General features: G+C 42.9%; 1 protein-coding gene across 1 annotated transcript; it reads right to left on the bottom strand.

Moving 5' to 3' along the window:
- Positions 1–3,869: 3,869 nt before the first annotated feature.
- On the bottom strand, positions 3,870–16,509 carry LOC146858107 (gamma-crystallin M2-like). Its single transcript, XM_085646880.1, has 3 exons — positions 16,467–16,509; positions 9,029–9,271; positions 3,870–4,197 (listed from the first exon to the last, which is right to left on the bottom strand). The coding sequence occupies exons 1-3, from the start codon at positions 16,473–16,475 to the stop codon at positions 3,925–3,927; spliced, it is 525 nt and encodes a 174-aa protein (XP_085503006.1). The 5' UTR covers positions 16,476–16,509; the 3' UTR covers positions 3,870–3,924.
- Between the last annotated feature and the right edge of the window lie 1,476 nt (positions 16,510–17,985).

The following is a 17,985-nucleotide window of genomic DNA, read 5'->3' as shown; positions in this document are numbered from 1 at the left end:
GGAGCGCAGGAGCGAAGTAACCTACCTGGTTGACTCGCGGTCTATCAGGTTCCTCCATGTGAACCGCCTCAAACCACCCTTTGAGAGGTCTGATGTCACCATGCTCTTGGCTACAGATTACGGGGCGAAAGAGGAGAGTGAACCTCTACCTGTTTTCCTGTCAGCCAAGGAGAAGGATGGGTCAGTGGATGGGGTGAACCTCTCGCCTACCCTTACCCCGGAACAGCAGAGGGACTGTCACCAGGTAGTGGGTCAGTTCGCCTCCCTGTTCTCCCTGACCCCAGGAGTCACCCATTGGTGTATCCATAATGTGGACACTGGAGAGAGTCTCCCTGTAAAACAAAAGATTTTACAGAGTAGCTGATAAGGTCAGGGCCAACATCAAGGAGGAGGTTTCCAAGATGCTGGCACTAGGGGTGATTGAGCCATCCAGCAGCCCCTGGGCTAGCCCAGTGGTCCTTTTGCCACAAGCTGTTGCACCAGGTGCCACCCCAGAACTCCGGTTCTATGTGGATTACCGTGGGCTGAATGAGGTCACCAAGACTGACGCTCACTCCATCCCCAAAGCTGATGAGCTCATGGATCGGCTGGGAGCTGCCCGGTACCTCAGTACATTTGACTTGACATCTGGGTACTGGCAGATTGCCTTGACCGAATGGGCCAAAGAGAGGTCAGCATTCTTAACGCCAGAGGTGCACTACCACTTCAGAGTTATGCCCTTTGGGTTGAAGAACGCCCCTGCCACCTTCCAGAGACTGGTTAACCAGGTGCTGAGTGGGCTGGAGGAATTCAGTGCCGCATACGTAAACTACATTGTTGTGTTCAGCTCCAGTTGGAGGAACATTTGCGACACCTCTGTGAAGTGTTGAAGGCCTTGCATTGGGCAGGCCTGACTATCAAGCAGAGTAAGTGCCAGATAGGGCAGGGTTCTGTGGCGTACTTAGGACACCAGGTAGGGAGCGGCACCCCTACAGGCAAAAATTGACACCATTCTGGCTTGGGAACCCCCAAGACCCAGACAGGAGTAAAGGCCTTTTTAGGACTCGCTGGGTATTACAGACGGTTTGTGAATGGGTATGGCACCATTGCTGCAAAGAAACAGCCCAAGTAGGTGATCTGGACTGATGCCTGCCAGACTGCTTTTGATGCCCTGAAAACTGCCATGTGCACGACACCCGTGCTCAAGGTGCCTGATTTCTCCAAAGAGCTTGTGGTGCAGACAGATGCTTCAGACCATGGTGTGGGAGCAGTACTCTCACAATTGAACGACGAGGGCTTGGACCAACCCGTAGCTTTCATTAGTAGGAGGCTACTTCCCAGGGAACAGAGGTGGAGTGCAATTGAGAGCGAGGCTTTTGCTGTGCTCTGGGCACTGAAGAAGCTGAAGCCTTACTTGTTTTGGGACTCGCTTCCTGGTTCAGACACACCACAGGCCCCTCATATGGTTGAAGCAGATGAGGGGTGAGAACCCAAAACTGTTGAGGTGGTCCATCTCCCTACAGGGAACGGACTTCACAGTGAAACACCGTCCTGGAACAGAACACGCCAATGTTGATGGTCTGTTCAGATTTTTCCACCTTAGTGATGAGAACTCCCATGGAAGAAACAGCTGAAGACACTGAAGGAAAGGACTGACCCTTGCTGTGTGTTCTGGGGCTGGCCTGCAGTTTGCTGATTTAACCAAGCAGAGGCTAAGGGACTTTGCTGTGTGCTGTGTCCCCCTGCTTGAAAGGACCTTGCTGTGTGCTGTGTCCTGAAGTAACTTGTCCCCAAGGGCTCGAGGAGAGCTGGCTCCCTGTTGTGAAAATTCAGGAGCACAAATGTTTCCAGGTGTGTCTGAGCGACGCTTTGTGCATTTGCTTTTTGCAGCCTGAGACTCTCGTATGAATTGTCTAGTGATCGTGGGCACCTGGAGTCCAAGCAAGTCTCAGCGATGCTGTGTGCGTGTGCTTCGTGCAGCCTGACCCCTTCCTCAGGATGTCCTGTGATCGTGTGCACCTGGAGTCCAAGCGATTCTCAGCAACGCTGTGTGCGTGTGCTGCAGGCAGCCTGAGCCCTTCGTGAGGATTGTCCTGTGATCATGTGCACCTGGAGTCCAAGTGAGTCTCAGCAACACTGTTTGCGTGTGCTTTGTGCAGCCTGAGACCTTTGTGAGGATTGTCCTGTTTTCATGCACACCTGGAGTCCAAGTGTGTCTCAGCGAGGTTGTGTGCGTGTGCTTTGTGCAGCCTGAGATCTTCGCGAGGATTGCCCTGTTATCGTGCACACCCGGAGTCGAAGTGAGTCTGAGGGATGCTGTGTGCGTGTGCTTCTTGGAGACTAAGACGTTCGCGAGGATTGCCCTGTGATCGTGTGTACCCGGAATTCAAGTGAGTCTCAACGCCACTGTGTGCTTGTGCTTCTTGCAGCCTGAGACCTTCGTGAGTATTGCCCTGTGATCGTGTGCACTCGGAACTCAAGTGAGTCTCAGCGACGCTGTGTGCGTGTGCTTCTTGCAGCCTGAGACCTTCGTGAGTATTGCCCTGTGATCGTGTGCACTCGGAACTCAAGGGAGTATCAGCGACGCTGTGTGCGTGTGCCCTGTTGCAGCCTGGGATCTTCTTTATCACCACTGCCCGGAATCCACAAGTCGCATCAGAGGCCCAAGTCGCGAAAACAGGAGAGAAGAGCGAGGTCGCACTCCCCAGGTAACGTCTGTCGCCGCCTGGGGTGGGATGTGGGCTCAGAGAGAGACGCTCTCGGCCTCTCCAATTCTTGCAGCGTGAGCCTCTACTTCAGCTCGTACCGCGGCCCGTACTTGCCGAGGAGTAGCAGTACTGGGGCGGGAGTGCGGAGCTGCACTTTGGTTTACACCATACCCGTGTTGGGGGCATATGTTGGCAGAAGCTAACCGCGAGTCAGTACGAGTGGCGGAGAGACCGTCTAAAGCAACGTGAATGGTGCTGGAGTGTATTACGCATTGCATTATTTCTGCATTACATACTACCTGATTGTTATTTCTACATTATGAACTACCTGATTGTTGCACCACGCGTTGCATTATTTCTGCATTACGAACTGCCTGATTGTTGCGTTACGCATTGTATTATTTTGGCATTACGAACTGCTTGATTGTTGCATAACGAACTGCATTATTTTTACATTGCAAAGTGCCTGATTCTTGCATTACGAACTGCATAGCATTGCATTAGGACTGCATTGGATCATCTAGTTTTGCTCATTAATATCGCCAGACCCTACAAGGGCTGGCTGGCCTAATAACCGGCCAGGAGGAATATTGCAAATATGCATATGTTGGATCTATATCGTATGGTCTCATTGTATATCTTTTTATATAAACATATACTTGTTTTTATAAAACCCGTGTGGAGTCCATTTGTGGTGTCATCATTGGGTTGCTGAGAGCGTGGTTGCAAATACTTTACACACTTGCCTTGAAGATAAGCCTGGCTGCTCATGCCAAGCTACCGAGGGGGTGAGCAGGGGCTATCTGAGAAGGTGTCCTTCCTTTCCCTGACTTAGAAGCAAGGGTCCCCATTTGGCCTAATGTACCTACCTCAGCCAACTAGAGATCCCCAGTTCTGACAGGAGGCATACTCATAACCGAATGGACAGGAAACACTTACTGGGGATATGGTATACAGCACCCTGCATTACTATAGCAGTTTTATTTCACAATCATTTGGGGTCAGAAATATTGGTGAGATTTATTGAGTGCTTGGCTACTTATTGAAAATAATATGAAAATATATTCTAAGATCACTGACAGCTATTGAAATAATTTCTTGAACTCATGAGACAGTTTCCAAATGTTGTGTCTGGACACGCAGTAATGGAGTTTTATCGGTGATAAGAAAGAAGCAATGCTGTGAATGAATACATTTTATTAAAAGCTCTTTGAAACAGATTTAAATGTTAATAACTTTAGTGGAATTCCATTTTTCTAAGGGAGCCAACTTTGCTGTTCATGGATCCCCAGTCACTGTATCTTTTGTACTCCCCGGGTCTAAGGAAGTACTGTCGCCCCTTGAAGTTTGGCTGCTCATAAAAGATCCAGTATCCCTCAAGCACGGTGCAGGAGTGGATTTCATGGTATTTGAATTCTTCATGTAGATCAGGACAATCCTCAGTGAACTCCATCATCTGCCCTCTGAAGTCCTCTCTCTCGTAGATCTGGATTCTGAACGTGCCTCGATACTGTGAGATGAAACAGACAGGAACAGGGTTATGTGAAGGTTGCACGGAGTGCATATTTAACCCCCAGCTGCTAGTTATATTGCTGTAATACTCATTTTGGCAGAAAAATAGCCCAAGGTTGTGTTCTTTGAGAAACAGAATCAAAACTATGGATCATTGATTGTAAATAAATTAATTTAAAATGAAACACAGCAGAAACAATTGAGAACGGTACAGAGAAATTGATTATTAGGCTCAAGAGTGGAAAAATCATATTATAGTGAACACTCTAAACTGCAATTACATGTGCTTGCTTCTACTGTTTATATTGCCGTTTTTCCTAAACATATGCTTAACTCAATTTATTGAACTCATATATAAAGTATACAATAAGACAGCAAAACAAATGTCATGATTTAATCTAAAGAGGAATCTAAGGACACCACCATGAAAGGGTTATTTTCAATTAGTTTGAATTGATTTTAATTATGCAAGAAAATGCAATTCAATAAGCAGAGTTGTAAAAATCGTTGACAATTGCACAATACCCCAAGTGAAATATCATAACCAGGCAAAGGTTGTGGAAACAGTGCGTGTAGTACAGGTGCATTGGTAATAACAGACAGCCATAAACAACATTACTTTTTGGAGCACACAGTAACGTTAACCCCTTCCATGCGGGGCGGATTCCCCCGCGGTGCTGACCGTTGCTTGCGCGGGCGTGGTCATGACGGAACGGTTCCGTCATGAGCACAGCGCAACCGACGCTCATGACGGAACCGTTCCGTCATGAGCGTCGAAGGGGTTAATGAAGGTTCACGTAGTGTTATTTAAAAAAAATGGTCTGTCCTCACAGATATCAATAGAGTTTCGTCCCTGTGGAAGTATAACAGGGTCTCATCAGGACTGGGGGTGACCGGGGGAATATGAAGCAGATGAGGACCAAGGAGGTGAATCCCTGCATAAAATGAATCCGTGCCACCATAAAAGTGCGCTGCAAAATAGAGTAATACTCACAGGACAGTTCCTGGTGGGTAATTCAAGCATGCTCAAGGAGCAACAAACTCAAATGTAGGATTTGGAGGATTTCCGCGAGTGAATCACAGTGCCACCAGAGGTGCGCAATAATATGAATGTACTCAGGGCACAAGTCCAAAAAAAGAAGTGGGGGGACTAACCTAACTAATCAGTATGCAAGTGTCATCACAGCGCGTGACATCACAGGATCTGGCATCACAAGAAGTGGCATCAGATCTTAAGCCATCAAATATAAGTTTAGCAGGTCTATTATGAGTACATTTGAGCACATTTTGAGTATACATACAAAACCCTCCTGATTTAGGCAGAAGATTCACTCTTTTGTAAGCTACACATAAACCAATGTTGTATTTGTCAGCATAAAGCTTCCGCTACTCATAGTGCTTTAAAAGAAAAAATAGTGATATTTAAATTATTGCATCACCTCCTCAGGGGTAGTAAGCGCTATATAAATGCTATTAATTTTGTGAAAATACTGGGAAAGATCAACACATCTAAGGTTCTTACAGTATCTCCTAAACACAGCCTGAAAAAAGTGAAAAGCTGCCTTTCTTAAATATGTATGAAGTATTAACCTATGTTTCCCCTCTGCTGCCTTTGCATCTAGGTGTGAGGCTCCTGACTGCTGCCAGCCAGGAGACTTGAACAAAAGGAGGCCTGATGACCCCTCAGATTCGGCTTTTGTTATGGGACCAGCAGGGGTCAGAAATAAGAGAGCCCCGACCCCGCCTGCGATCGAGAGCAGATAACGTGCAGGCGCTGCTGAAAGTGTTCCGGTGTTTGGAAATTACACAGGGACGAATTCAGCATCTTTTTCACTGGGGCCCTACTTCTTGACAGGGTGGACGGCATCCACCCTGTGAAAAGGTGGGTGGACGCCGTCCACCCACGTGTACCCCCGACTCGTGCCCTGAATGTACTCACTGGTCGGCGGTCCGATAGACCATCAGTATCTCGATGTTCTGGGACACTGGCGTTCTATCGGACCCACTGATGGTCTATCTGACCACTGTGAGTGAATCTCTGATTGAGGAGTTCACATCCTGATCCAGGTTTGGCACCAGGCTGCCTACGGACAAAGTTTTTGGACTGTTTCTGTGAAAACCTCCTCCCAACCACCACATCGGGGGCCCTCCATATAGTCAGTGAGCTTTTCTTAGTCATCAGGCACTGCTTGTAAGCATATTTTAATCATTACAGCAGTTTCGTCTGATAAACCCCACAATTTGGAGGTTTATCCCATTCACTTCTATGGGCAATGAATGGGCAGCTGTTTTTAGGTCTGGTGTTACCCAAGACCTTTTGATTTTATTAAAACTATATGTATAAGATACTTAGATAAAGGTGTTTCAACCTTGTTCTTTCATCCAGTGGTCTGTTCACATTTTGCTTCCTCCCACTAGAGCATACAACATGAGGCAATGGGTCAGCCTAATCCAGCCACTAGCTTACATCACATCACTGCATTGTACAAAAGGTAGTTCCCTTAGATGCCAGTGTTTTTGTTTCTTCTATATTATACTTTAGTGTTGCCTTTGTTTGCAGAGTCTGATTTGATAGCAGGACACTTTCTACCAGATGAGAGCGCAGGGCACATTCTATCTTTATCTTTTCCTCTCTCCTTCTAATGCTGTACATTTTTTTTTGAAGTGGTCTGTGTTTATCTGACTGCTGTTTTTTCACACCATCCCAGCAGCTGACATAAACTCTTTTTGTCCTTCTTTCTCTTTTTTTCTTCTTTCCTTCTATCTTTCTTCGGTCTTTTTTTCTTCTTTGCCTCTTTCTTGTTTCTTCCCGCCTTTGTTTCAGTTTCTTTGTTTTCTTGTTGGGGTGTTTCTGCCTCTTTTTCTTACTTTCCTTCTATGTTTGTTTCTTCCTCTTTTTCTTTCATTCCTTTGTTCTTCGTTTCTTTTGTCCTACTTTTCCTTCTTTCCTTCATTTTCCTTCTTTCCCTCTTTCTTTCTCACCATCTTTTTTGAAGGCAGGAGGCCTTCTTGCTTTATTAAGTCTGTGTTAGCTGAGACCTTTTAATTTTACTCAAATTATGTGTATAGCATAGTTACATAGAGTGGTTTTCGGCCAAATTTTGTCAATTAGTCTGTGGTTCTGTCATTCTCAATTTTCTTCCACCCACTCCATCATGCATCAAGGTGCAATGTGTTGGCCCATTTCAGCCATTTACTGACTTCACAATAAGTTATGGTTTGTTGCCCTTTCAGGAGGAGCACATCAACCCACAAAGTAGTTAATTTAGTGCCAGGGAGTACTATGCTTTTTTTTAAGCCCAAACACAACATTTTTGCCTTTTTTCAATGTTTTTGTTTAAATTCATAAGGGACCAGCAGCTTCCTGAACAATAAAGTTTTGCAAAAACCTGACAAAACAAAACAAGAATTGTCAAAAGGCTGGAGGCCAACACCAGATCTATTGGCTGTACTGATGCTTGTTTTTCCAAGTCACGGGCATTGTGTCTTTGCCTTCTTATTTTGCTGTAGGACAGGTTTGGCAAGGATGTCTTAGGCTTGTTCTAGTTGACTGTGGTAACTAATCCTGTGGTCATATCATGATACTGGTCCGTCTGGAGTGCAGACGCAGACGGGCACTGTGTGTTTGTTTTTACCAAAATTGGCCTGTGTACTGCACATACAGTAATAAGCAGTATTAACCTCTTAGGGTCATACCATGAGCTGCACTGCTCCCTCACACAGTACATAGTGTTTTCATTTTTTCTTGAATACTCTGTCTACAGTGTATATATTTTACTCAAATGTTTACGAGTTAGAACATAAACTGCAGACACCACTGCTTGTAAACAGAGAGATGCAACCAAATACAGCACCGCATGCACTCACACAGAGAAATATAGAGATACATGAGCTTTAAGCAATGGATTTCCAGAAACCCATTTACACATGATACAACCCTCAATATTTCCAAACTGTATTGTATGCAGCCCAGACATTAACTGCATGATTTTCAGAGATTATATATGTGGTACAGGTATAGCACTATTGTAAAAAACACAAATGGACAGATCCCCATCTGTGCACTGAATGGCATCATGATATGGCATGTATTTAGCTTTTTGTATGCCAACCACCCTACTTCTTCCCTCTGCATGGTGACTACACTGTGACCTAATTCGTAGGTTTAGGGGTTTGCCTAGTGTTTTGGCAGTGGGGAAATCATTAAGCTCATATGATTATGCATTGTTTTTCAGTGCAAGCAGCAAAGAGATGACTACAGCTGCTACTGTTGAGATGATTCAAGTTAGAGTAAATCTTCCTCATTTTTAGATGGGCTGGCAGAAGACTTTCTTTGCCGAACCGACACTGTTCAGATGGCAGTACAAATGTGTATTAAAACAGGTGTTGTCATCTGTCTTACATGTACATTAATTGTCTCTATTACCAAGTTCGACTAGGAACCAAAAGCAGCCTGGCAAAACAGCCCACTAACATTCCTCCCCTCTCTCTGACAAAATACCTTTTCCATCCAACCACACTATGTCTCTCACACTATTTCTCTTCTCTTCTCTATCCCATCTCTCTCCCCTTCTGTCACTTTGCCTCATCTCTATTTCTATGACCCATCTCTCTCTCTCTCCCTCTCTTTATGTCTCTATGTCTCTTTTTCTCTCCCTTGTACTTCTGATATGCTTGAGAATAAACCAAGGAGAGCCGTGGAAACTGAGAGCAGCTCCAGCCGCAGCAGTGAGTCTTTAAAAACTGTTCTCCAATGGCTCCAGCCCCTGGGAAATGCCTAATGAGATAAATGGCTAGTCCAGCTCTAGTTCTACAGAAGAAGAACTTACTGGTAAGATATATCGGCAGGAACGAATGGTGTCGTTGTAGCCCATCCACCGCTGGAAGTCAGGGTATTCTCCTCGTCTTAGAATGTACTGGTAGCCCATATAATTGGGCCGCTCATATAGAACCCATGGTCCACTTTCCACACGGATGGAGTTGCACCGACTGAAGTAGGAGGAAAGGTCTGAAGAGTCGGTGCTGCACTCATAAGAGCGGCCCTGAAAGTTTCGATCCTCATAGAAGATAATCTGCAGTATAAAAAGGAAATGTGTAAGTGAGCTCAATGAGTTTATACACCTATTGGCAAGATATACATGTCTACACTATGGGCTTTATTCACAGACTGTATTTTGAAGTACTACTTACTTATTACAACATGCAATTCACAAATAGGTGTAAGGAGAGATTTAGCGAGAGATAAGGAGGGCTTTATGGGTGGACAGACACCCACACACCAAAGAGTAAGCCCATTGCAATTCACAAACATTACTTCTAAAGTTATTACAGTAAAAAAGGACGCACATCAGTGGTACAGATATTCTAGATCAGACCTAAAGAAAGGCCAGCACAACATTGGTGTGGATGAGGAGCAGCTAATCTCTAACTCACCTCTCTGAACACCCAGTTAAGAGAGACACACACTCCGCTGAATTAATACTCCATTTACTTCACATTTCGTGTGGAAAGCACCATGCAGTACAAAACACCCAACACATTTGGGCATTACTAACTACTTGATCACAGTTAAACATTGTTTCCCAGAAAAACGCATAAATACACTTCAATGTGAATAACATCACAGAAGGACAAAAGTACCAACATTGATCTTCTCATATGTCAGCCATCTTGGAGTGTAACAAAGGTATGATGTGTGTAATGTTGAATAGCTTTTTAATCTTGCCTAAATGTAAATGGGCATGGCAAATCCTCGTCCAATGGCCTTATACTTGAAAGCTATAATTCATGACTCATGCGAACCACAATTTTGTGAAGGGTAAATAAGCAAGAAACATATAATCAATACATGATAAGTACATCATCCTTCTTAAACCTCCCATTCACAAAAAAGCTAAATCAACAAAAGGGCAAATTAAACCTACTTCAAATAACATAAAGCCCAAGTGGACTTGCCCATACTAGAATACGTAATGCCAGTTGTTCTCAAATAAAATTTGACTTTATACTATTTTAATTAGATAGTACAATCAAAATTATCTACATAACACAGTAATATTATTTATAACCAATGCCCCATCCCATATTTAGGACATCATTAATTGAGCACCAACGGAATGCGTGTCTCTCTTGACTGGATGTTAAGAGAAGTCAATTGGAGATATATAAAATTCACAAGAATAGCGTGAAACCACCTGGCCGTCTCATCATTTCCGCCTGTAACAACATCATGGAAAACACTAGTAAATATGTTGATTTTTTTCTGCAGGAATTTGTAAAAAGACTTCCATCGTACATTCTAGATACTGGTGATCTATTGAAGAAAATAGAGGGTTTAGTGTGGCAACCAGGGTACCTTCTTATCTCCTTAGATGTATCCTCCCTATATACCAGTATTCATCACAGGGATGGAATGAAAGCCATAGAATACTACCTTAATCTGAGACTCATCCATTTTCATGAACATAACAGAATGTTACTATCAATGATTAACATGTGTCTTGAGAACAACTTTTTCCTGTTTTCTAACCAAGTATTCCAGCAGGTGAGGGGCGTGGCTATGGGGGCATGTTTCTCCCCTAGCTATGCTTGCCTACATTTGGGGTACTGGGAGGAACATGTCCTCATACCCACGTACTCCAAAATCATGTCTGAAAACATTGTAAAGTGGTATAGGTATATTGATGACCTTTTAATAATTTGGAATGGACCAGAAAGTGAAGCTAAACAATTTATAGACAATCTAAATAACAATGAATTGAACCTTGGCTTCTCCGGGCAAATAAGGGATACATCTATTTGTTTCTTGGATGTTGAAATTCGGGTTTGTTCCAATACACTTCAGACTAGACTGTTTAGAAAACCCACGGCGGGTAACGCTATATTACACGCCACTAGTCATCACCCGGCACATGTGATTAGAAGTATTCCATACGGGGAAATGCTTCGTATAAGAAGAATTTGTAGTAATGACATGGACTGTAGTATTGCACAAAGAGAGTGTAAGACTAGGTTTTTGAGTAGAGGTTACCCTATGGAACTCATTAATAAGGCCATATGCAAAGCCAATGAACCTGGCAGGGCACTTGCACTCTCAGGCAGAAAGAAATTGGTTTCTGATGAGCACAATGAGTCAAGATTGATTCTGACGTATAATAGCCAACATCAGACTATCCGCAAGATCATAAAGAAAAACTGGGCATTGATTGTGAATGATCCGGTATTGGGGAGCCAATTACCGCGATCCCCTAGCATCACATATAGGAGGGCAAGGTCTTTAAGCAATTGCCTAGTATCTAGTAGCCCAGAAATCAGAACCAATAGTTCCTGGCTAAATAGCAGTACAGGTTTCTTTAAATGCTCAGTATGTAAAGCCTGTAAGAATGGGGTCAATAAAACAGAATACATTACTCCCCTGAGTACAAGTCCTGTCCGTATACAGCACAAACTGACTTGTAAGACTGAGTACGCGGTGTATGTGCTGGAGTGTCCGTGTGGCCTGCGCTACGTGGGTAGTACCAAGCTGCAGGTGCACAAGCGGATACTCCAGCACCTACGAGCCATTACCAATGGAGACGCCGCGTACCCAGTTGCCAGACATTTCAATGAGGTTCATAATAGAAACCCAGCAGGCCTTAAGTATTATGCCATAGACACAGTCCCGCCCCTAAGAAGAGGTGGTAATCGAGAGTCATTACTGCGCAAATTGGAAACAAGGCATATTATTCTCATGGACTGCAAAACACCAAATGGACTGAACGCTAGTGAAGACTTTTTCACCTGTCTCTAAATAATTTTAAAATTCAAACATATAAGGCTGCCTTCTCCCGTGACCTATATGGTCTTTTAATGATTAGACATTTTTTATAGCATTTTTATACACACTCGGTTTGCACATATTTATGATGTTTTATCTTTGCATCTTTGCACATACAGCAATAGGACAGTAATGGAGGGAATGACTGGCATTTGTCTCCTATTACCGATGAAATGTTTATTAACATCTGAGATGTCTTACACAGAACATAAATACATGTAATATCCTTGAGGTAACTAATAATCAATAATTAATCTTTTCAAACAGGTATCCGAATATTTATATATGATATTTATTTATTTATTTATCTATATTTATATAGGCATATTTCGTGTTTTTTATATATTTGAGAATTCACATATGTTTTAATTTTTATTTTAATATGTGGAGGATTCTGTAATATATCAGTTTTTATGTATTTATATATTTATATATAATCTGTGTAGATATTTGTTCCTTACCCCATTTCCCGTATTTTACGGTGATTTTAAATCATGTATTTTACATTGATTTTATCCTCTGATCTATCATGCATAAACCAATACGTTGTGGTGTGATCAGGGTATGTTTTCTATGTCTATTGCTTAAACTACACACCTGATGCAATTGATAATGAGTTTTTTGCACTTTAAATACTTCATTCACGCCCTCAAACGTTGCCATGTGATCAAGGCCCCACAAGGGCTGAAACGCGTAATGGAGGCATTGGTGTTGGGCACTAAATAAACGCTGGCACAAATTCAAAATGGGTTCGCTTCGTCTTTGCCAAGGATTTGGTTACCTGAAGGCGTTTTCTCTCTCTATATATATATATATATATATATATATATATATTTTTCCAAAAGTTCCCCAGAGATGAGGCCTCACTCCTAGGTAGGTAAGCGTCTCCACTTTTATTAAGAAAAACGGGTTGCTTCTCACCCCCTTTAAAGCCCCCTGGCCTGACGCGTTTCAGGGAACCCTTCCCTTTCTTCAGAGGCCACACGCGAGCCACCTTGTCATGTGCTGCTACAATATCCTCTGCAAGCTTCCCCTTAACAGGCCTCAGGTGTGCCACTTGGTTGATCCGTTTTTTTTCCTTTGCCTGCTGGGATTTGTAGTCTGTTGCACCAATTACATCCCTCCAGTGGGTTGGTAACTCGTGTCTCTTATGGGGCCAATGTGAGCTCTCCATTAAGCCCGGGTGGGACTCAATCCGTTTAAATTTCATTGCCAGCCACGCAGATCACGGAGATACAGTTTCTCCACGCAGACCCCAAACATTCCAGGGGCAGTGCGTCGCCTCCACGGCCTGGAAGCGCAGTGAATGTATTTTTCCAAAAGTTCCCCAGAGATGGGGCCGCACTCCTAGGCAGATAAGCGTCGCCACTTTTATTACGAAAAATGGGTTGCTTCTCACCCCCTTTAAAGCCCCCTGGCCTGACGCGTTTCAGGGAACCCTTCCCTTTCTTCAGAGGCCACACGCGAGCCACCTTGTCATGTGCTGCTACAATATCCTCTGCAAGCTTCCCTTTAACAGGCCTCAGGTGTGCCACTCGGTTGATCCTTTTTTTTTACTTTGCCTGCTGGGATTTGTAGTCTGTTGCACCAATTACATCCCTCCAGTGGGTTGGTAACTCGTGTCTCTTTTGGGGCCAATGTTAGCACTCCATTAAGCCCGGGTGGGACTCAATCCGTTTGAATTTCATTGCCTGCCACGCAGATCACGGAGATACAGTTTCTCCGCGCAGACCCCAAACATTCCAGGGGCGGTGCGTCGCCTCCACGGCCTGGAAGCACCGTGAATGTATTTTTCCAAAAGTTCCCCAGAGATGAGGCCGCACTCCTAGGCAGGTAAGCGTCGCCACTTTTATTAAGAAAAACGGGTTGCTCCTCACCCCCTTTAAAGCCCCCTGGCCTGACGCTTCCAGGCCGTGGAGGCAACGCACCGCCCACGCAATGTTTTGGGGTCTGCGCGGAGAAACTGTGTCTCCGTGATCGGCGTGGCAGGTATTTTGAATTTCAAACGGACTGAGTCTTACCCGGGCTTAATGGAGAGCGATTACTGGCCCCTGAAAAGAGACACGAACAACCAACCCACTGGAGGGTCGTGATTGGTGCATTTGACTACAAATCCCAGCAGGCAATGTGAAAAATCGGATCTCCAAAGTGGCACACCTGAGGCCATTTGAAAGGAAGCAAGCAGGGGAGTTTGTAGCAGCACACTGGATGTCCATGTTTGGCCTCTGAGGAAAGGGAAGGATTCCCTGAAACACGTCAGGCCAGGGGGCAACAATGGGGGTGAGAAGCAATCCGTTTTTGTATTAAAAGTGGTGACACCTACCTGCTAAGGAGTGCGGGCTCATATCTGGGGAACATTTGTAAAAAAAAAATATATATATATATATATATATATATATATATATATATATATATATATATATATATATATATATATATATGTATACACACACACACACACGTACATACATACATACATACATATATATATATATATTTTTTTTCATGGCGGTTGGTGCAGGGCACGTAATAAATTAATAGCACCAGCATTTTGGTTCTGCATCGTCTTTTCCTGGTATATGGGAGTGTGTACGAGACGAGTTACAAGAATATATATATAAATAAATATATTCTCTTGAACTCCGTAGGCTTGCACAGGGTTTGACAGCAACGAAGCACAGACCACAAGGTAAACCAGCAAGGATTTATTCAGTAGTTCCCTCGACCTTTACAGCCATGACACGTTTCAGCCCGGAAGGGCCTTGATCACATGACATAAGTAATATATATATATATATATATATATATATATATATATATATATATATATATATATACTTTAACTTTTAAAATACATATATAAAAGATAAATATTTTATGAGATAAAATATTTTAATAACATTTTAAATTAAAAAGAATTAGAGCTTCAATTTGCTAATAATTACAATAATCTAAATTAATTATATACATAACTCTTTATATTGTCTATTCATCATTTCGGAGTATAAATTTACTACGAAGTGCAGATTTAAATGTCTCTTTCCCCTACATGTATGCTTTAAGCATTTTGGGCCAGTAAAGTCAGGTTAAAGTTGACATTCCATAATACAAATATCTGATGTCGGTGCTGTGCTCCCATGTACTTGAGGTCTATACTATCTGCCAGTTACCTCATTTCTATTGTTCAATTGCTTCGGAATATAGAGGGCAAGTTAGTGACTTTGCCTTCAATTTATTTTCAAGGAGCTATGGTGTGGTAGTTTTTATACTGTGGGATGCTACTGTTAAATATGTGTTCTTCTTGCGTGAATTGGGGAATAGAGTCCAAATCATGATGGGACTGCAAAATATGGGTGCAAATTATGCACATGGCACTTTACATTAGTGCATGGTGCCCAAAATAAAGGGTGCTTAATTTGCTCCCGATTCCATGTTTCACTCAGCGCAATGAGGAAAAGGCACATATGGATCAAGTTATTTCACATTATGGGGTGCACACACCGTACAATTGTCATGTTTACGCTTGTGAAGGATTTGCATCTGATCTCACCGGCTGCAAACTGTGGGTGCAAACACATTATGATGACTTTCTGGGGCAAACAACGTTTGTGTTTAAAACAGGGTTACCAGCCCCATCATAATCGGTGCCGAAATATTTGATAAAACAGGTTGAATTATTAGCAAGTGGATCTATTTCTTGCAACAAGTACAGGGATTATGGTACTGAGTGCTGCACAAAGCGGTTGTTTTCCTGTAAATACCAAATCTGCCCTGCAGTGAGAGGTTAATTCAAAATATGCAGTCAAACAGCCCTGGGCCTCTCCCTCGAAACAGCTAATGAGGGTTGAACTCAGTGTTAGCTGTGGCAGTGTTGTGTACGTCATTGTACATTATCCAGACGAAACTGGCCTCAGATACCAGCCTTTTCACCTTTTGTGGATGCTTCCGACTCCCTCTCAGTGAAATGAAAGAGAAGATGCCTGACATCTGTGTGTCAACAGGCAGTTTTATTTATTTCCCTTTGTGTGTATAATTTCTACCCTACCCCTGTTGCCTAGACTATTTTATTTAGATATACATAGTCTTGGGTTTGAGGACAGATGGTTCAAGATTAAGGGATACACTGCATATCTTCAAACAAATAACACATAAATATTTATTTCGACATCCGTGAAATGCTCTATAACAAAAAAAGGCAAACTGGTACCCTAAATTCGAAAGACTGGTTCATCAAACCCAAGTTTCCAAACCTCTAACCACGACAAACATTCTGCAATTCAGGTCTTTAATTAAAAAAAAGGGTGGCAATTTTCAGTTTAAGACTATATTGATTGGCAAAATTGTTTTTTTCTTGCCTTGTATTAAATGTACGCCCCTCGGTCAGCACAATATCTGAGACAAAGTACTGCAGTTTGAAAAAAGCTATATGTGAAGCAGATGGTCAGCCTTACCTTCCCCATGTTGGCTTGTGTTACGCTGGCGATGTATTTGCTTGTGCTCTCTGGCAGCAATCCATGCAGCTCTTATATACGTTCACCCGTGAAAACAGTACAGGAACCCAAACAAAGGAACTGTTTGTGTGGAATCACAAAAGAATCTATAGCTCTTTCACTCTCCATTTAGCTGCCCTTTTCACTGTGATGTTTTTCCTTTGTGTAACTAGATTGTTGGATTTGCTTACTGGAGGTAAATTTGCAGGGTTGCAGAAGCTACTGATCTGCATACCACTGTGCTTCTGTCCACGTTTGTGTCTGTGCATCATGTGTTATGTGAGAATGTTTACTGCACTCTATATGTTTGAGGTATGTAACAGAAAGCATCCAAACACGTCATAGTGTAACTATCATATTTAGTGGGGTTATAGCTACAACTGCACAAGAACCTTAACCTCAATACCACCTATTTATTTGCTGGATGCCAGAACTAATCATTTCTGCCCGTATTAATTGAAATAGTTTTTCCACTACATGTGCACAGTTTGTAGGACAGCAACTCAGAGCTAAAGTAATGCCTTAATGATCTCATTAACCCTTACTCCCTCCTGATTAAGGCCTCTGTTAATCACGTCAAAACAGAAACATCAATGTTTTGGATCTAGACTGCTGGCCTAGAGTGGTGGCGGCCAATGTACGCCCAACACTACTCTATTAATCCGACTATCAAGATAACAGCACATTATGAGAATGATTTCCATTTAAATCTTTTTCATTTAAATTAACATTATTTGCATATCTGAAAATCTGACACGAATCTGGACTCCTGGACCTATGCTGGACACACCTCGGCTAGACAACTGCTGGTCTCTAGACTAAATATATACATATTATTAGACCTGTCAGCCTTAGTGTGGTCTTTTTCTAAATGTTTTACCTACTTCCTTTTGTATTTGCTGAAATTAGTTTTTGTTGTCTTAAGGACTCTGTGAACTTTACCACTGTTAACCAGTGCTAAAGTGGTGTTGCTAGTCGGGACCGGGAGAGGTGTTACGGTTTCTTGGGTCCTCACCAGCTGTAGTAAGTACTTTAGAATTTTCACTCCCAGATTTTCAATCATCTATAGGGGTACATTTATTTCGGCAAAATGTAGAATCTCTATAAAGGTGAGTGTTATTTGGTCCTATTGCGGGGATATCGCCGTACATGCACGCAACAGCTTACGGGGACAGGGCACTGTCAAACCTTTTGACCCATATTTTAACACAAACATACCCCTTATTTAAATCAGATTCCCCGTCAGCTGCTCCAATTTCAGACGTGTAATGAATGTACTTTAGTCTGATTGTGAGGGTGGTACCAATTTGTGCGTACTCACTGATGGGAACCGGGCACCTCCTCTCTGAGTTTTATATTTCACCATGAACCCGGCCGTTTTAAACGTTTTCAAATATTGCTTCTCTTCAATTGGTCACTGCCCATTGGCTTTGTGTTTTTGCCTGTTTATATGATGCTTGTCTAGAGAGTAATGATTTCA

The sequence above is a fragment of the Triturus cristatus genome, chromosome 3_2 (assembly GCF_964204655.1).
Source record: "Triturus cristatus chromosome 3_2, aTriCri1.1, whole genome shotgun sequence".
In the NCBI taxonomy this organism is placed as follows: Eukaryota; Metazoa; Chordata; class Amphibia; order Caudata; family Salamandridae; genus Triturus; species Triturus cristatus.
This window is presented reverse-complemented; position numbering and strand designations above follow the sequence as displayed.